The 21,333-nt window shown below is 42.3% G+C and overlaps 1 protein-coding gene across 1 annotated transcript in view; it reads right to left on the bottom strand.

Moving 5' to 3' along the window:
* Positions 1–5,538: 5,538 nt before the first annotated feature.
* ACSM3 (acyl-CoA synthetase medium chain family member 3) overlaps positions 5,539–21,333 on the bottom strand; it is a 42,205-nt gene continuing 26,410 nt past the window's right edge. The window contains exons 11-14 of the mRNA XM_063430371.1: positions 12,583–12,710; positions 8,703–8,802; positions 7,030–7,149; positions 5,539–5,634 (exon numbers count right to left, since the gene is read on the bottom strand). Of these exons, the coding sequence (XP_063286441.1) occupies positions 5,548–5,634; positions 7,030–7,149; positions 8,703–8,802; positions 12,583–12,710 (435 nt within the window). The 3' untranslated portion in view covers positions 5,539–5,547. The remainder of the gene's footprint in view (positions 5,635–7,029; positions 7,150–8,702; positions 8,803–12,582; positions 12,711–21,333) is intronic.

The following is a 21,333-nucleotide window of genomic DNA, read 5'->3' as shown; positions in this document are numbered from 1 at the left end:
GACAACAGGTCTGTATTTTAATGCTAGCCTGTGCATGAAGAAATATTTTATTTAGAAAAGGTTACACAATAGATGGATATTAATTTTAAACATCACTTTTAATGTGTAAATATTACTTTGCATATTAGTAGTTCTTGAATGTATTGTGACTGTTTAGATTTAAATGTATTTTTTCATCTTTTCTTGTATAAAAATTGCTTTTTTACCGATCTTGTATAGTTTCTTGAAAATAAGTTCCATTTTAAATTAAAGGTAAAGTTGGGAGTGTTTCTTCAAACCTATCAGAATTTCAATAGGCTTTTGGAGCTTGTACCCTCTCCTTTGTTGAGATGGCTCATTACATAAAGCTTGACTGTTGGACCATCTCAGCCATCAATCAAGTTACATAGCCAAGGGAGCCTATTAGTATGCTGATAATATTGCCAGGTAGTGACATACATGTTCATAAATAGACTTCACACTTACTTAAAGGGACACTATCAAAACAACTTTAGTAAATTGATGCAATTATGTTGTCTAGATCATGCCACTGCAGGCTTACTGCTCAATTCTCTGCCATTTAGGAGTTAAATCACTTTGTTTATGGAACCTCAAATACATCTCCATGCATGTGACTCACACAGTCTTCTTAACCACTTTTTGCAAAGAGAGATCTGTTTACATTTCCTTTATTGCACAGTCTGTTTAATTTAGAAGTTCTTGTTTTCCTGCTCTAAGTCTTCTACAATCTGCTGAAACCTCCTGTATATGATTAAAGTTTCATAACCAGAGCTAAGTGAAAAGTAAGATTGAAAATGAAACCATTTTATTCCATTGTCAGTCACAGCCAGGGGAGGTGTGGCTAGCATGACATAATAAGAAACAAAAGTGAATAAACTCCTAAATGGCAGAGAATTGAGCAGTGAGAGTGCAGGGCATATGATCTATATACCAAAGCAGCTTCATCAAGCTAGAGTTGTCTTAATGCCTATAGTATCCCTTTAAAGGTAACTTTAAAATGTGCACATTTTTTTTTTTAAATCACACAACCTCTACTCTGTTACAAATAGAGCACAATAATGCTCTGATGCTTTAAAGATGGTAACATTTCATGTATACATTATAACTTGCCATATTGCTAAATGTTATGTTTAAAATTCCAATTGATGTATCTGTGCTATCAGGATAGGGTTACCGATTTGCTTTGACAATGGATTGTATTTTTTCGCAATGCAGAGCATAGTGCAAGGGTATTATTAAACAGACATGCAGTTACTTTATACCACTAATGGCTAACCTTGGCACCCTCGAATATTAAACTACATGTCCCATGATGCACCATCAGTTTTTAGTAATAGGCATTTAAATAGTCCAGAAATCGCCAAAAGTAGATCCTGAGCTTTTTCATGCTGCTTTGCCTGTCATAAGGCTGCAGTTGGTTTGCCATCATGACCAAGTTTAGTCATCACAGTTTTTTGTTTTGGTAAGAAAACGCCAAGATTGCTTTATATTGCTTACCTGCAATTAAACTAGGAAAAAAGAAGTGGAAAGAGAAAATCCCCTAGCATATAGCTAGTGGGAAATCACTACCACTGGGCAAATACCTCCTAGGTATATTGTCACATAAACTCGGGTAAAAAAACCTTTATTAGAAAAAATATATATATATAATTGAACACCAGAATATTGTGTAAAACAGATGAAAACTAACATCTAATAAAAAGCTTGGGCAGAGCCTCGAGGTCACCTTAAATATATTATATACAATGGGAGCACATAGGATAGTAGCGTTTAGAATATAATTAGAATATAATTCGAAGTAGTCACTGAATGGCATCCCTTAAGGTGTATAATACAAATATATACATAGGTGACCAAAAAAATTAGGTCTCAAAAATAGAACCTGAAGGGAAAAATATACATAGATGGCAGTGGTGATAGTTTCAGAGGTGAATAAGGCAATGAATCACAGGGCTAGGTGTTGGTAAACTTCAACCTAGGCAGGCAGAGTAGAGGCTAGCCTATAGTGTAACATTCACTCCAATATGGAATTGAAAGTAATAAGGAAACCAATTCCCTTGTAATTAATAACTGGAACCAATAAAGGAGTGAAAAAAGGTAGCACTGCGTCAAATGGATGCCAGAACCTGAATCACCCTACATAAACTATCTAAATAAAGCCATAGCTAACTGCTGCTTCAAGGCAGCCTGTCTAAATCCCTCCAGACTAAAGAAATAGGACGCATGAAATAGCGTCCAAACAGCCCAAGCAAGAAAGTAAAAAATAATAAACGGAGTAAAGTTAGTGAAAAATCATAGCGTCGGCTAAATAAAGCTCGACGCGCGTTTCGGCGTGTTGAAAACACGAGTTTATGTGACAATATACCTAGGAGGTATTTGCCCAGTGGTAGTGATTTCCCACTAGCTATATGCTAGGGGATTTTCTCTTTCCACTTCTTTTTTCCTGATTATTATATTTGGGGTTAGGCCCCTTTGAATACCTCTTGTAACCCCTCTTGGTTATTGGTGGTGGATTCTTTCCACCTCCTATTTCCTTTCTTTTTTTCTGCAATTAAACTAGTTTTCAACGTGTGCATGGGTGACACAGATTCTCATTTATAGGCCAACTATATTTTAACAGATGACTGTAAAGGTTCAATTTTGTTTACTGATTAACTTTTTAATAAATACTTGTGAACTTATTACACAAAGCATTGTTTTTTTACAGAACTTTTTTTTAAAATAAACTAAAGCAATTATTTATTTTTAAAACTTTTGAAAGCTATGTTTTTCTTACCTTTTGAAATAAAATGTGTATTTCTGGGTTTTGAGTCAGCAAATTCTTTATTTCAACATCCTACCAATCTGATGTGTTATCGTGTGAAACATATAATTTATTTTAAAAAGAGGTTTTTTTTCTGTGTATATTTTTTATATTATGGTGCTGTTTAATACAAAGATTATTGTAGGCAGATAGGAGGTGTGACGAAGTGCCCTTCGCCACTTGGGCCTGGAGAGGACTGCTTGCCAGCCTCTTGCCATGTGATTATGGTCCCTGGGAGATTGGGCCCTTTAAAAACAGTATTCTGCCCTAACAGAGTGCATGTCACTCATTCTGGCCCTTTAAATACAGTGGGGCCATTCGGTACTTGCCCTGTGTGAGCAGTGATACCCCCAGATAGCTATGCCATGGAGCCTATTCATATAATGAAAGACTATGGGAAAGACTTTGGCTCCATGGCAATTAAACTGTATTTGTGTGGTCTGCGTGCCATTATCCTAATAATGTTCACGCAGACCTGAGCTATCTGGGGATATGTTACATGTCTGTGTTTAATGTATAAAAAGTAACTATGTATTTTAAAGTGTTTTACTGTCTTTGTGTAACCATGTGCTCAATGGAGTCTGCCTCTATCCCTGGATAATTGGATTACTTCCCCCCATTGTCTCCAGGATAGAGGCCTCTGTGAAACCTGTGTGAGCCAGATTTTGCCATGCTGCCAGGGGTTTTAAAAGATACTTTACTTATTTTTGAACCCCTGGTCTGATTCATGCCATTTTTTAATATGTTGTTCCCCTGAATGGATTGATTGTGGATATGTATTTTTATGTGAATGTGATGTATGGTTTTAAAGTTACCGAGTATGTGTGGAAACTGTATTTTTACTGTATGTAATAATTATGTTAATTGCTTATCTGAGGGGAGGGGATGTGTGGGTTGTACTGTTACTTGATTGGTTGTTTTATGCCTCCCCCTGGGTGTGTCCTGTATGTGCACAACTGTAATAAAAAGCAGGCTGGGTGTTCCAGACCTGAGTCCACTGTTTGACCCTCAACACACGGAGCCTTGTCTCGTTCTTGGGGGGATTCACTGTATGCTGTTGGAGATTGATTGCTAGGAGTGTAAGCTGATGTCTGCTTTTCCTGTTCATCTGCTAGCAGCTATTTGTGAGGTTCCAGTTTGGAGTGCTATTTTGCATCCAGTTCGGGAGTTGTGTGTTCTGCAGTAGCTGTGCCTGTCTCTCAGAAAGGGGCATATCGCCTAAACGGATTTTAACCCCTTGTCTGCTGAAACGGTCCGTTACAGGAGGCATAATTGAGCACATTGCCCTTAATGAATAAAGTTTTAAAACAAGGCAACTTTAAAGCTCTTAAAGCACTTTCTAATGTTGGGAGTGTTATACTATTTTTTTAGATTTATGACCCTACCAGTAGTAATACAAAAACATAGTTTAACTTGTATCCCCTGGTACTCTGGTCTTGCCTTGACCGCTGCTTCTCCCCAGGCTGAGAGTATTATTATTGATGATCTCAGCCAATCTAATGCTTCCCCATGGGGAGCGGGGGGGTTGGTGCGCATGCGCTCCTATCACCATGCTGCACCAATCAGCATTTCCTTCTAGTGATACATGGACTCTGCATCTCTATGTGGAGCATTTGGCACCTTCTTGTGTACGCGTTGTATTTTGGCCCTGCTAAGATTGTAGGACTGCGCCAAGAAGTCCCTCTAGTCCATCAAAGTCACTGATTGATAGTGTGTACATTGCTTCCTAAGACCACCTCTAATGACTGTCACTCTGACTAACCTTTCTTGGAGAAGTTTGTGTTTTCATTGCTCTGATTGCAGGACACTACATTAAAGGACACTCCAGGCACCAATACGACTTTAATGCATGTGATAGATTTTGGCCTCATTAATATGCTGCATTTTGTTGCATGCTCATATCCATGTAATTTTTGCACAAAAAATAAATGTTTTGCAGCATCTTTCACCATACGTCTGCCTCCTTAGCCACGCCACTCATGTCAGAAACACTTTCTTATGCACATAGTCTCAGCCCCAACAGCAAAACGTTTGACTAACGTTGCCAAGATGTCACTTTAAGCAGGGGCAGGCAACCTTCAGCACTCCAGATTTTGTAGACTACATCTCCCATAATGCTGTAACCGACCTAATGCTGCCAATGCATCAGGGAAGATGTAGTCCACATTAGTCCACAACATCTGGAGTGCTGAAGTTGCCTGCCAATGTACTACAGCATGCCCCTCACCTGTTCTGCTTATGGGGTGCTGTCCCGCTTTAGTTCCCTGGTGTCCCGCATCGGCAGACGCCAGGAAATGGTCTCCAGGCAGCACAGCGCGAGTGCATCATTAGACAGATCTCTTCTGAAGTTTTCCCAGCATGGTCCAGATAGCTGGACTTTATGCACAAGACCACCCTCTCCTGAGCAACTCCACCCATTGTGGGCTTCGCTAGAGGCGGCTCATGTCGCTGGCTACGCCCCCTTGGAAATGCTTTGATTTTTGTGAATCTATCTCCTGTATAAAGATTGTGGTTTTTTTATTTATGTTTTGTTCTTTTGCGAGGGGGAGGGCTTTTTTCTCCATTATGAAAACCAAATGTCAGTGATTCAGGAAAGACAGTAAAAAAGGAATGTAAAATGCTTTCATTTTCTGTGTAAATCTCCAAGCAAGTGGAACAGATTTCTTAATTGCGTTTTAACATTTTTCATGCTGTTCGTGTGTGTGTGTGTGTATATATTTTTTTTTATAATATTTTTTAAAAGCCTAAATTTTCCCCCATTCTTTGTTCCTCAGTTCATTTCTTCTAATTTTTCCACTGACTGTTTTTGGGAGCTGCTGGACAAATTCTATCTGTGTGGAAACAAAATCAAACACAATCACTTCATCAAATATAATACATTAGGATTTATTTAAGACCGTAAATCATTGTTACATCAGATTTAGTTGGTAAAATAAATTGTCACAATTCCATACTTGTAATTCTTTATTTTGTGTTTGCTGACTATTTCAATGTGTTTTTTTTTGTTTGTTTTTTAATTGTATGATGTCAATGGACTGCACTGAAAAACAATTGCAAGGATTCCAGGATTCTTTCCTCGTCTATGTAAAAGGTTACTCCAACCACCATGACCAGTTCTGCTTTTTGAAGTGGTTATGGTGGTAGGATTCTAGATGTGCAATTTTTCAGCTTGAAACACTCCACATGTTAATTGTGTGCCAGAGGCAAGTTTCACATGTAACTTAGGCAGCCCAGAACTCTGTTCCAGGCTGCCTAGTATTAATTCTGTGCATTAAAAAAAAAAAAAGTCTATCTTCACTGCGCACTGCCAGCAGACCTAACTACTTCTCCCTTGGGTCTCTAAGCACTCCCTCCTCCCTATCCCCTCTGCTATTTGGTTGTTGTTGTTTTTTTTTTTTGTTTGTTTTTTTACCAATGCCTTTCCTCCTCTTCCATTCCCAACCATATCACACTCCCTCCACCTGCTCAGAGAGCCTCCCCTCTGAGCTGGCAAAATGTTCTGAAGTGGTTCCCGTTATGTCAGACGGAGTCGAGCCGAGTAGCACATGGAGCTTTGTCCAACGCTGGATTAAGGTAAGTAAACATTTTAGTGCTTCTATAGGGGTAATGATAAAATAATGCCAATAGGGTATTACTCTATTCTACACAAAAAAAGCATTTGAGTAATCCTTTAAAGTTTAGTGAAAGTCTATTGTAGTGTAGGAAGTAAGCAGAAGGACATTAGGACATACATGTAGCTGAGATTAGTGGGAGCACCAACGACCCTCAAGCAAATCCCATATTTGTCTGTGTCACACCTCTCTTCCTTATGCCTTATTTTTGGCACTAAATTTTCCCATCCGTTCTCTCGTGGTTGTATATGTGCTACAGTCATTCTCCACCTAACATACCTAATCCTTTACTTACTGGTCAGTATACACACATCCCTATCCCTCTGCATCCTCACATTTATCAGAAACATCAGGGTAAGGAAAGTGGGGTTTGTCCCTTCCACTGCCATAATGTTCCATGTCACCAGGAAAAGGCAATGATACTCTCAGCAAATGTTCTACGGTTACCCCATTCATAGGGATCCTGCTGTCCCCTATACATGCCTATTTACAGTTTATTGGCCTAGGCCTAACTCTGCCGCTTTATTTATAAATCTATGCAAATCTTTCTATATAGCGCTTTCATAGAACGAGACAATTCTTTGTGTGTTATTCTTTTCACATCCAAGTCCTTACCTTCCGTGGATATTTGTAGGGGGCTGTTACTTTTTTCACATATTCCTGTAGCTCAGCGGTCAGTTTTTCTAGGTTCTGTGCTTCATAACCAGGTGCCAGAACTATAAACGCTTTTACAACCTGAAAGTCCAAATATTGTATTATTCTCTTTGTAACATTGAAGGAGGATCACTATTATAGCTGGAATAGGGTCTAAAATAAAGAACATGGTGTTAAGCATCATTTGCCCCCAGCCCCTTCACTATCAAGAAATGATTTGCAAACAAAAAAACAGAATCTGAGTATTTTTAAATGTATTTCTGTTTCAGTATGCACTGATCGCATATTATTTCATGAGGGGAAAAATTAACATTTTGGGTGGAGAGGAAAACATAAATATAAGAAAAACAGGTCTGCCTTGACGTTGGCAGGTGGGCTTATCCTCTCATGGCCATTGGTAACTAAAAAAATTCAATTTGTTTAAAAATACATAGGGATTAAGGAGAGAGCGCAGGTAACTTGTTTTTCTTTGGTTTATACTATATATTAAGGCTGATGTGTATTGTAGTCTTTGCTGCCGCCAGTGATGGGAGTGAGCGCAGGACTTATCTTTCTGCATAAGAAAAACAGTGATAAATAATGTGTAAAAATTTAATATTTTAATTACCATAAAGGATACCACAATCTCCTGGATCCCAGGGTGCTATCGGGCCTGAGGTTGGCCAATCCTTACAATGTATTTCTCAGAAAATTAATGATGGTCAAGGCACTCGAGGTAAATCCAAAGTGAGCAGATTTATTGGAACAGATTACAGCAACGTTTCAACCCACAACAGGGCCTTTTGTGTTTCTTACCCACGCAATGTAAAATAATTTATGCCGTTGGGCAGGGAGAGCAGCAATGTTTCCTTGTGATGCATTGGGTCTGTAGACCCAGTGCTGAGAGATCTGAACTCTTTTGTTAAAAATAAAATGTATAAATGACAGACCCCTACAGAAGATTGTGGAATCTGCAAGCTGTCTTAAAGGAACACAAGTGTGTATTCATAACGCTGTAATGCCCTAGTCACTGTTTATGTGACTGGGTCCTTACTGCCAAGGTTAAAAATTTTATTTTACTTATCTTTGCTCTCTCACATCGCTGGTCTCTGGAGTGTAGATCCACCTCTTTGGATGGTCATAAATTAACACTATAGTGTTAGATTAAGCTCCTCTCACACAATGACCATTAAAAAACATAAAAAAAAGTTTTACTTGCTTTATTTCTTGTGGAGTGTAGGTCAGAGTGACTGCCACTAGAGGTGGCCTTAGGCAGGAGTGTACACACTGCCTTTTTTTCAGAAAAGGCAGTGTTTACAATGCTCAGCCTGCAAGGACAGACACTATTCCACAGAATCACTGCATTTAGCTGTACTGGTTCTGGTGACTATAGTGTCAATTTAAGAACTCTGAAAATGTATGTTATAAAGTAGACTTCCCCATTAAATTCAAAATGAACTGCATTTGTTTTACAATAGTAATGTGTACTCATTCCTATTAAATAGTAAAACTTTTAAATGCTAAATAATTGTAAGTGATATATATATATATATATTGATATATATATATATATATATATAGCTTTCCTAGCATTCTGCTAGTTTTGAATATCCCTCTTACTCATAAAAAGAAATCTTATGAGTTCTCCATATTACCTCTCCTCTGATTGGATCTGGGCTGCTTACTACCGCAGATTCGGCAACAGATGGATGTTCAATGAGAGCGCTTTCTATTTCAAAAGGCCCAATACGGTATCTGAGAAAGAAAAGACAAATATATAATTGAGCTGTAAAGTTTGGCGTTGGATGATATGTAACAAAGTATCTTGGTCTGAAAAGTGGTGCAACGTTCTATTACGGAACACTAAATTTACTACAAAACCAGTAACAAGCAAACAGAAATAACAGAAGAAGCACCACACAAATGCTACTAATGTGTCAACTGTCATATAAACAACAAGATAATTATCTGACAATTATTTACACAAAATATGCATCTTACCAACCTTAAAATCATGAGCCAACAAATTTACGGTCAGCCTTTGTGAAATAGCTTAATTCCACTAATGGATGAAGTGGTTATAGTGCCAATGCTAATGGTTTACCTTCTTACCTGTGATGTTTTAGGCACCGCTCCCCACAGCCGGTGCCTAACACATGCCAAGCGAAAGCCAGAAGATCCTGATAGGAACTTCCATTAGCCCTCCTGCAGGGTCAGCTCATTGGCTGAGAGTGTCAGGCTTTGTTTAGACCAGCGGTTCCCAAACTGATGTGCACACAGGGGTGCCGCGGATTGTTTCCCCAGTGCCGTGGTCCTTTAAGACTACAACCGGGCCCCTGTACTGTCGGCCGGGTGGGAGGAAGTGACAGCCTGTGTGGCCCCTGTATTAAAACACTAAACCTATACACAAGCACCCCTTCAAACATTAAGACTATGCATTAGATTAATGCCGAAGCGCTGTACAGATATACAACCTAGAAATTTTGACTTGAGGCACCTTGAAAAAATATTCAAATATTTTGGGAGCCTTGGACCTAAAATGTTTGGAAACCCCACTGGCTTAGACAGAGGACTTCTGGCTGCAAGACGCAGTATCCAGCAGACCTCATTAAATGGTTTGACTACGTCAGGGGGAGGATGGCGTGCCCCTTTCATTTTGTCGAGGTTTGCAGACGGTGCATGTACAACTTGTCTCAGCTCTCTCTTTTTCTAGGAATCCCATATGCACAGCCAAGTGTCCCTTTAAGTGTGGAATGGACTACTTTTTTGCAGGGCATGGCTGGTATTTAAACCTTTAACATTATTTATTTGAAGTATGCCCCGGCACGGAAGCAATAAAGCTCCTTATATTTTTTTTTTTACGGTTGCTTTGAGCATTCATTCTCCACAACTCAGCAGGTGGCTGTTATCTCGACATTCTATAAAGTACAAGATGTTTACTACGATCAAAGGTTACTCACACTTCAGAAATGTTTCCTTCTGAAAGCAAAACTGGGTCGATGCAGCTTTGCTAAAATAAAAGTGAATGCATTTTGTAGCAGTTGAATTTCACTTACGCATACAAATATTTTCAAATTATAATAAGGAAAGGATTCTTTGGGTACCAGGGAATCCTTCAGAAATTTTGCCCCATCCAGTTCTTCCACCATAACCACTGTATTAAGCTGTAGTGGTTATGGTGCTTGGAGTGTAGAACTGCACCAAAATCTTTAAAAGAATGCTCACAAGCAGTCTCTGAATATCAGTCACCCAACTTCTTCATGTAAATGAAACCCAGTATATGTCAGCTTTGATTCCATTAATTCTTGGATTTATGTGTGTTCAGTTGCCACACTGTGATGATCCACCAGGGGGTCTGTTATTGGTTTCGAACTCAGCTGCAGAAGAATAGCACTCCCATATGATCACGGTCCTTAGAAGAAACATGCAGGTAGAGACAGGAACCTGATGGGCCTTAAAGAGACACTATAGTCACCTGAACAACTACAGCTTAATGTAGTTGTTCAGGTATTATCTATAGCTCCCTGCAGGCAATCTAATGTAAACACTGTATTTTCAGAGAAAATACAGTGTTTACATTGATTGATAGGAATACCTCCAGTGGCCGTCACTCAGACGGCCACTAGAGGGACTTCCTATCACGCAGGGCCCTAAAAAGGCCCTGTACACGTCAGACGTATTAAAATATGTCTGACGTGTTCAGGAGAGAGAAGGCACTGTGTGCTCGCCTTCTCTCTCCAGCCTGTCAGCGGAGGAGGGGGGCGGGCAAAGACCGCAAGCTGAGCTGTCACTCAGCTCAGCTCGCGGCCGCGCACACCGCGCGCATGCGCGGTAGTCCGCTCAGCACTTCAGAGGGCGGCATGAATGCCGCCCTCTGAAGTATGTGCGCATGTGCGGCGAAGCCGCGCATGCGCACAAGGGAGCAATGACGCTTCCAAATGGAAGCGTCTGATTGCTCCCTGCTTGCGCCCGCCTATTTCGTCATTTTGACGAAATAGGGGGCGCGGCTTCACGAGGCTCCCGGCGCTGGAACGAGGTGAGTAAAATCACCTCCCTGGAGAGTCCCTTTAATTAAAAAGAGAACTGAGGCAAAGGTATCCAATAAGGGGTAAGTCTGGAATCCGGGTCAGGAGATCTGAAGGTTGTGCAGCAATATGCAAAGTCAGGGGGGGCACACCGAAGTCAGAACCAGGAGATCAACCAATGGAAGGTAGGACAGGAACATGGTCAATGATATAGAAACACAATGAGTCTAAGGCAATCAATAAGAACAACCAAGCACTATTGGGAGGCACACAATCGCTAAAGGCTGCTAGCGTCATATAAATGGATTATCACTGTTGGCGGGGCTCTGAGTACACCATGTGACTCAGCATCATCATGGTGATGTTATTGTCCCTGCTTCACTCCCACCACGCCAATTGACCTTCCTCATGCTTCCAAACATGTTCGCAATAGTCCCACATGGAGGTCGCCATCTTGAGACATCACAATCCCCACAGAATCCATGCTGGCAGTAGAAATGAAGTGGCGGGAGCCACAACCTCCATGGACTGGCTGTTATCCGGCTGGGCACTGTGACATTGACAATTAACATTTTGTCGGTTTATTTGAGACAGCTTGTACATTAATAAGTAGTTTACATTACACATTGAACCCGCAGTGCTAACCTTGGAACTTTTACTTTTTTTTTTTAACTAGTTATAATTTCTGATATTCTCACTGACCCGAATTAAGCATCGTGGGAGCTTGACAGCTAGGATTCACCACCACTGCACTAAATTAGTGTAGCACCTGTGGAATTCAACTGCAAATTGCACTATTGTATGGTCTACCCATAGAGTATTTGCAAGCATGATCCATAAAATGTTAGATTTGTTTCTCTCTAACAAATTAAATATTGTTATAACATTTACTTAGTGTCAGGATTACTATACTCCTACACCCAGAGCATAGGTCAGAGAACAGAGAGATAACAGAGAGCATATTACCAGACCTTACAGTCGCCAGGGATTAAGGCAGGTAAATAGAGAACTTGTGAATAGTAGAACAAGCCAAGGTCAGGATTACAGAAGTACAGAATATCAAATAAACTAGCCAGGTGAGGGTTAGAGATACACAGAATCAAGAAACAGTCATGGTCAATGTAAGAAAACCATAAAATAATGTTCTGGGAACTAAACGAAGACCACAACAGGGCAAAGGTCAGGTCCAAGAGGGGTTTAAATAGGTCAAAAACACTCCTATTGGTTAGCGTCATTCTTGTGATGCCAGAATGTGTGACGTGTTACAAAATTGAGACAGGCATACGCATTGGCGCCATAATTAGGTGTTCCACATCTTTATTGCTGCATACGCAAAAAAGATTTCAGCTCCAAAAAATGATGCAGGATCGGTTGGCAACAAAGACACAGATACAGTGACTCTTTTTATGCTCTGTAATTTATCAGAATCATGTGCCTATTATATCCAGACAGACACAATGCAAAGAACAATGCCAACATAAAATGTAAGACTTAAAGTAAACATATTTACCCTGAAGATAAAATAACATCATCAGAACGTCCAACAAACCAGAAATAGCCTTCTTCATCTTGAATACCTCTGTCTCCTGTAAGATAAAACTGTCCTCTTATCGTTGAAGCCGTTTTCTCCGGATCATCCTATTAAAAGTAAAAATGGCTTATTATAGCAAATACATAGCAAATAAGAACAAAATAGTGGGGTTGCTGTATCTCTCATGCAGAGGGAACTTGCAGGCATTTCGGATCTGGACTGCCCGTATGGGTGGGACCAGTCTGATATGCTTCAGATATGTTCTCTCTGTAATGGCACTAGATGAGCTAAAACCAGCTTGAGATCTGAGCGGGGACCTACCAAAAGACAGGCTAATTGAGCTGTTGTCCCTTCTCACCTCTCTTGCTAGAAATTAAAATCACAAAATCCCATTTTCGTTTGCAGATAATTCTCTTTACACATTGTGTTAGATGAATAGTAAGAAAAAACAATCAATTGTGTCAGACCCTTCAGAATCATTAATGTGTCAAACTAGTAAGAAACAAGTGATTCCCAAACACTGAATAAAGCATAAACCGAAATATAGTGTTTATACTAGCCAGGAGAAAAAAACCTGTGACACAAAGAATATTATAGAGATAAAATATCAATACAAACGTATTTATACAAACATATTTCCTTAAAGATGAGGAACACAGGTTACCACAGGTAGCCTAAAACATAGAAAAAGCAACAAAACATAGTGTAAACCGTAAAACGACATGTAGAGATAAGGGATGGAGTTGGAATATCACTCACATGGCCCAGAGCCGTCCCAGGCTCTTTATAGCAGGCTCTAGGGTGCCACACATGGCTAAAACGTCTTGGTATCCCCAGAAAGCAGAAAAATGATGATGGATCTTCAGTATAAAATACTTTATTGAACAAAATAAACAAGCAGACTGATAACACTACAAAAATGGGTACTAAAAATATAAATGTATATAGAGGCAGTAAAAAACTCCCACTAGGTATCACTCACTAGACATGTGCAATTAGTTTCGGTCCGAATATGACTTACTTCCGAATGTCCGAATTGCGGAATTGCGGAATTGCCGAGGTCCCGAAGTTCTGAAATTACCAAATTTCCGAAGTGTCGAAGTGCTGAAGTGCCGAAGTTCCGAAGTTGCCGGAGTTCCGAAGTGTCAAAGTGCCGAAGTTCCGAAGCACAGTATTGCCTAAGTACTAATATACTTACCCAGTGAAAGAGGAAGAATGTTACATTGTAAACAATTTTAAATAAAAAGTATACAAACATAGCCAGGATTCAGCTGTAAGCATTTGCAACACTTACAATAATCAAGTAACATACATTCATATAAAATGTAAGTTACTTGGCCAGTCAATGTAATGACAGGAATGAATAAGTAGATAACTCCCTAATTCCCACGGTATTAGGGAGCTATCTACTAAAAGGCTGAAAGACCAAAATTGGCCTTTCAGCCAAATTTACTAATACTAAGTAAAGATTACTTAGTATTAGTAAATTTTGCCCCTACTTGCTATACCGCGAGTAGGGGCATGTCTATTAAACAGTGAGCAGCCTTTGGATCACTGTAAAAAAAATATAATAAAAACAAGGTCCCCCTATTGCCCCCCCCCCCGGTTCCCACCCCTGAGCGGCAGGTGGGGGCCCTAATGTAAAATAATGGAGGGGGGATCTATTGTCCTCCTCCCGGGCCCTCACCCCTGAGCGGCGGGTGGGGGCCCTAAATCAGAATAAGTGGGGGGAGAACCTAATGTCCTCCCCCCTGGCCCCTACCCCTGAGCGGTGGGTGGGGGCCCTAAATTATAATAAGGGGGGGACCTAATGTCCTCCTCCCTGGCCCCCACCCCTGAGCGGTGGGTGGGGGCCCTAAATACTAATAAGGTGGGGGGACCTAATGTCCTTCATCCCTGGCCCACACCCCTGAGTGGTGGGTGAGGGCCCTACCGTTAAATTAAGAGGGGGGGACGTAATGTCCTCCCCCCTGGCCCCCACCCCTGAGTGGCGGGTGGGGGCCCTAAATTGGAATAAGGGGGAGGGGGACCTAATGTCCTCCCCCCTGGCCCCCACCCCTCAGCGGCGGATGGGGGCCTTAAATACTAATAAGGGGGGGACCTAAGGTCCTCCCCCCTGGCCCCCACCCCTGAGCGGCAGGTGGGGGCCCTAAAAAAAATGTCCCCCCCTCGGGTGACTAGGGGTCCCCAAACCCCTAGTCACCCCCTCCCACCCCAATAAAAATGATCCCCCTACCTAATCCCCTCACCCTAAAAATAATGAGGGGGGGGGACCTTTAACTAAGTACCTGTAAAAAAAAAAACATTCAATGTTTTCTTTCTTCTAAAATCTTCTTTTTTCAGGCCCAAAAAAGGCCAAATAAAAAACCATAATAACCAACGCAATTATAAAAAAAAAAACAGTGCAAAAAAAATCCTTCTTCACCCGGCGATAGCTCACGCAGACCTCTACATTTACCTGTCACAGCACTCTGATTGGTTGTTTTTAAATCCACCAATCAGAGTGCTCTGTGTCATTTTACACAGCGTGGGAAAGTTCTTTGGAATTTTCCGACGCTGTGTAATTTGACTCACAACTCTCTGATTGGTTACTTAATCCATTTCAAAACAACCAATCAGAGTGCTGTGACGGGTAAATGTAGAGACGTACCTGTCAGTCTCTTCATTTACCTGTCAGAGCACTCTGATTGGATGGCTTAAACTAACCAATCAGAGTGCTCTGAGCCTAATTGCAGGGCAGGGCAAGGCTTTATAAGCCTTCTCCCGCCCTGCAGAGCTCAGTCTGCGCGAGCCCTCGCCGGGTGAAGAAGGATTTTTTTTTTTTTTTTTTTTTAGAATTGCGTCGGTTATTATGTTTTTTTATTTGGCCTTTTTTGGGGCTGAAAAAAGAAGATTTTAGAAGAAAGAAAACATTGAATGGTAAGTTTTATTTTTTATTTACAGGTACTTAGTTAAAGGTCCCCCCCCTCATTAGTTTTTAGGGTGAGGGGGGTAGGTAGGGGGATAATTTTTATTGGGGGGAGGGGATGACTAGGGGTTTGGGGACCCCTAGTCACCTGGGGGGACATCTTTTTTAGGGCCCCCACCTGCCGCTCAGGGGTGGGGTCAGGGGGGAGGACCTTAAGTCCCCCCCTTATTAGTATTTAGGGCCCTCACCTGCCGCTGAGGGGTGGTGGCTAGGGGGGAGGACAGTAGGTCCCCCCCTTATTCCAATTTAGGGCCCCCACCCGCCGCTGAGGGGTGGGGGGCAGGGGGAAGGACACTAGGTCCCCCCCCTTATTCTTGTTTAGGGCCCCCACCCACCGCTCAGGGGTGGGGGCCAGGGGGGAGGATATAAGGTCCCCCCCCTTATTCTAGTTTAGGGCCCCCACTGCTCAGGGGTGGGGGCCAGGGAGGAGGACATTAGATCCTCCCCCTTATTCTTGTTTAGGGCCCCCACCCATCGCTCAGGGGTTGGGGCCAGGGGGGAGGACATTAGGTCCCCCGCTTATTAGTATTTAGGGCCCCCACCTGCCGCTCAGGGGTGGGGGCCATGGGGGAGGACATTAGGTCCCCCCCTTATTAGTATTTAGGGCTCCCACCCGCCGCTCAGGGGTGGGGGCCAGGGGGAGGAAAATAGGTCCCCCCATCATTTTACTTTAGGGCTCCCACCTGCCGCTCAGGGGTGGGGGCCGGGGGGGGCACTATTTTTTTTTTTTTAAACAGTGAGAAGTCAAAGGTTTACTAGACATGCCCCTAGTCGCGGTATAGCGAGTAGGGGTAAAATTTACTAATACTAAGTAATTTTTATTATCGTTATCTACCAAGCGGCTGCAAGAGAAGTCCCGAGGTGCCAAAGTCCCGAAATTCCGAAGTTCCGAAATTCCAAAGTGTCGAAGTGCCAAAGTCCCGAAGTTGCCGAATTTCCAAAGTGCCGAAGTGCTGAAGTGCCGAAGTTCTGAAGTTGCCTAATTTCCGAAGTGTCGAATGTGCCGAAGTTCCGAAGTGCCAAAGTTACGAAGTTGCCAAAGTTACGAAGTCTTGAAGTGCCGAATTGCCGAATTGCCGAAGTCCCGAATTGCGAAAATCACGAATTTCGGAATGCCGAACCGAACTGAAAATTTTCTCCATGCACATGCCTATCACTCACCACCTGTTTCGTTACCCAAAGAGTAAAAAAGTAAAGTGCTTGTGCTGTCAGCAGACGCGTTTCGGCAGAGATCACATTCTTCCAGTGCTGATATTATTGAATTCTCTCTTTCTTTATATACCGCTGTCCATCATCCATATTATTGGTACATCTGTTTTCCATATCCTGTATTCACGGCCGGCCGCAACGTCGTCAATAGCGTGTGGAACGAATATATAGGAATGACAACGAGGCCTTTAAGAAAAGACTGATAGACTTGTCTTGGGAAGACGTCCAGTTGGCCGGTGGAGGTGGGACCAAGGTCTCTACACCAGCCCTGCAGGCATGCTGGGCAGCCTGTTCAGATCCCCAACAGCAGCTTACCTCACTGGAAGGGGGTACAACTGGTCCCTCTTCCCAACCACAGCTGGAAGTATCGCGGGTAAGGACAGTCGGTCCTACTCCCCAGCGGCAGCCAGAAATACAGAGAGAGGAAACAGTGGGTCCCTCAACGCAACCACAGTGGGAGCGCATGGGAGTGTGGACAACGGGTCCTTTTCCCCAACAGTGGTGCCTGTTATCAGGAGGTAGGACATCCGGGAGCGGATGGTGCAGATGGGACTGAGGTCTCTGCACCAGCCCCACAGGGATGCTGGTCAGCCTACCCAGATCCCCAACTGCAGAACTCCATCCAAGACGAGGATGCTGGGTGCGAGAAATTGAGCCCTCAGTCCCCAGCAACAACTTGGTCCACCCTGGGGGGGAGGGGGGGGAGTGCAGCCGGGTTATTTCCCAGCAAGACCTTGGATGTACAAATGAGAATTTGTGGCAGGAGGCCTTCTGGACAACTGCACCTTTTGGGAAAGATCACCAGACTAACACAAACCCAGACCAATTGGAGGTCTGGGGTCTGGATAGTCTCCCCGGGTGGGGGAAGATATGTGACAAACTCCCCTTCCCACGTAAGTTTGCCACAAGCTCCTGGAGGAACCTGCTTGCCAGCCTCCTGCCCACAGACTATGGGCCCTGCAAAGAAACCTGTAAAAGTCTGTTTAAACCACCCGGAAGCTTGTTAATTACTTTGCAACAGTTACACCTTGCAACAGTTCTCACCACAATGTTCTAATTGTTCATCTGGGTGGCCGCAATTCATATGAATGACAACGAGGTGGCGGCCATCTTGTACGCATCAACGCAGGCAGCGAGTGGTGTTTGGTCGTCGAGTTCATGGAACTAAAATTGGACACGGAAACTCCCAAACACCGCTGGAATTCCATCATCGCCTGCGTTCGGTTCTGTAGATCCTAGAAGAACACTGTTCGGTGGAATTGTTCATCTGGATAACATATTTTATGTGTATTTTGGGGTGTTTTATAAATTGTTATATTTTCTGTCCCTGAGAGATAATTAACTTATAAGTGTTTGCTCAGGTTATTATCTCTCAGGCACAAACGATCCTGGGAGGGATTTCCCTGTTGTTTTGTGTGGGAGACCCCTTGTTGAGGCTATTGTATAAAAGCAGGCCATCTGGCCAGATTAACGCATTCAAGCTTGTACTCCCAGAACTATGTGTTGTCTGGTTACTGGGAGGGGAAAGGGCTAGTCACTGTTCCAGCGTGGAAGATTTAGCGGGGAAAGTCCTTGTAAGGACTACAGCTCCCAGGACTGTGTGTCGTCCAGTCCCTGGGAGTGGATAGAGCTAGTCCCCTATTTGGCTCCAGGACGGAGAGGTTACAGGACCCCAGTCAAGTCAAGGCCCTGTTCCAGCTAGGCAGCGCTCCTTTGAGCTCTGTTACACTCTGTATCTGGGTCTCATGCTAGGGTAACCACTCCTCTGTAATCTGCCCTTGAATTAAAATATTACCAGGACAGGTGACAGAGGTTATCTGGTGAGCTGCATGCAGGAAAATTCATTGTAAGCACTGTTTTAAATATGTTGCTTTATATGCAGTTGTTATGTACTGCTAGAAGTTTTAATGAAATTAAAGTACATAGATTGAGTGCCCCTCCTCCCCGCCTGTTTTCTAGTAATATCCCCTACTCGCCACCCATGTGTGGGTGTTGGAGGGCATTTGGTCCCCCACCAAGGTGTGAATTTATGATCGGTGGTATCAGTATTTAATTTATTTGGACAGGCAAGGACCCGATCATAAGGAGACAGACACCTAACTAATCACCATAAATGAACTGATTACCCCTGATTCTTGCTCTGATTGATGCTAATTTAAAGACGTAATAAACAATATTGTACATTATATATATAAAATATCAAATTCAATTCAAAAACTCATAAAAATAATATCAGTTATCAATAAGGCAACAAATATAATAACATGCAATACAAAACCCAATAGGCAATCTTCTCTATGGTAAAACAACTCATGGTTAAGTCAGTATGAAAGCTAAATACTTCACATCAGGAAGCTAAAAAAGTATATGTTACACAAGTATCTCAGTAAAAAAAGGCAGACTTAAAGGAACACTACAGGGTCAGGAACACAAACACATATTCCTGACACTATACACTGCGTGCAGAATTATTAGGCAAATGAGTATTTTGACCACATCATCCTCTTTATGCATGTTGTCTTACTCCAAGCTGTATAGGCTCGAAAGCCTACTACCAATTAAGCATATTAGGTGATGTGCATCTCTGTAATGAGAAGGGGTGTGGTCTAATGACATCAACACCCTATATCAGGTGTGCATAATTATTAGGCAACCTCCTTTCCTTTGGCAAAATGGGTCAAAAGAAGGACTTGACAGGCTCAGAAAAGTTTAAAATAGTGAGATATCTTGCAGAGGGATGCAGCACTCTTAAAATTGCAAAGCTTCTGAATCGTGATCATCGAACAATCAAGTGCTTCATTCAAAATAGTCAACAGGGTCGCAAGAAGCGTGTGGAGAAACCAAGGCGCAAAATAACTGCCCATGAACTGAGAAAAGTCAAGCGTGCAGCTGCCAAGATGCCACTTGCCACCAGTTTGGCCATATTTCAGAGCTGCAACATCACTGGAGTGCCCGAAAGCACAAGGTATGCAATACTCAGAGACATGGCCAAGGTAAGAAAGGCTGAAAGACGACCACCACTGAACAAGACACACAAGCTGAAACGTCAAGACTGGGCCAAGAAATATCTCAAGACTGATTTTTCTAAGGTTTTATGGACTGATGAAATGAGAGTGAGTCTTGATGGGCCAGATGGATGGATTGGTAAAGGGCAGAGAGCTCCAGTCCGACTCAAACGCCAGCAAGGTGGAGGTGGAGTACTGGTTTGGGCTGGGATCATCAAAGATGAGCTTGTGGGGCCTTTTCGGGTTGAGGATGGAGTCAAGCTCAACTCCCAGTTTCTGGAAGACACCTTCTTCAAGCAGTGGTACAGGAAGAAGTCTGCATCCTTCAAGAAAACATGATTTTCATGCAGGACAATGCTCCATCACACGCGTCCAAGTACTCCACAGCGTGGCTGGCAAGAAAGGGTATAAAAGAAGAAAATCTAATGACATGGTCTCCTTGTTCACCTGATCTGAACCCCATTGAGAACCTGTGGTCCATCATCAAATGTGAGATTTACAAGGAGGGAAAACAGTACACCTCTCTGAACAGTGTCTGGGAGGCTGTGGTTGCTGCTGCACGCAATGTTGATGGCGAACAGATCAAAACACTGACAGAATCCATGGATGGCAGGCTTTTGAGTGTCCTTGCAAAGAAAGGTGGCTATATTGGTCGCTGATTTGTTTTTGTTATGTTTTTGAATGTCAGAAATGTATATTTGTGAATGTTGAGATGTTATATTGGTTTCACTGGTAAAAAGAAATAATTGAAATGGGTATATATTTGTTTTTTGTTAAGTTGCCTAATAATTATGCACAGTAATAGTCACCTGCACACACAGATATCCCCCTAAAATAGCTATAACTAAAAACAAACTAAAAACTACTTCCAAAAATATTCAGCTTTGATATTAATGAGTTTTTTGGGTTCATTGAGAATATGGTTGTTGTTCAATAATAAAATTAATCCTCAAAAATACAACTTGCCTAATAATTCTGCACTCCCTGTAGTTCTAAAAACACATTGTATGTAACTGCCCCATCTTGCCTCAGGTTAAAAAGTTATTTTACTCACCTGTCATCAAGCGCCACGTCGTTTGCGTTGCAGCTGGCTCCACCATGCTCCACCTCCTTGCCTGATATCATCAAATTTAACCAATCCAATGCTCTCATAGGAAAGCATTGGGATACTATTGAGCATGAGCGGCAAAACGCTGCGATGCGCTAATCAGTGTCTCCTCATAGAAATGCATTAAATCAATGCATCTATATGGGGACCATTTAGGATCTCCATGCTGAGCGTAGTGATGCTGAATGTCAGTGCTGCACAGTGTGCAGAACTGACCCAGGAAGCACCTCCGGTGGCCGTCTGAGTGATTACCACTAGAGCTGTTTCTAGGCTTTTCAGAGAAAATGCACTGCTTATATTAAAAAGACTGCAGGGACAGACTGTAGACACCAGAAAAATTACATTTAGCTGTAGTTGCACTGGTGACTATAGTGGCCTTTAAGTACATGATGTCTTTAAACACATGATGTCTTTAAACTCAATTTCCAACTAGGCATTAT

This window comes from Pelobates fuscus, chromosome 8 (genome assembly GCF_036172605.1).
Source record: "Pelobates fuscus isolate aPelFus1 chromosome 8, aPelFus1.pri, whole genome shotgun sequence".
Classification (NCBI taxonomy): domain Eukaryota; kingdom Metazoa; phylum Chordata; class Amphibia; order Anura; family Pelobatidae; genus Pelobates; species Pelobates fuscus.
The sequence above is the reverse complement of the archived record's forward strand: the minus strand, read 5'-3'. Positions and strand labels throughout refer to the sequence as shown.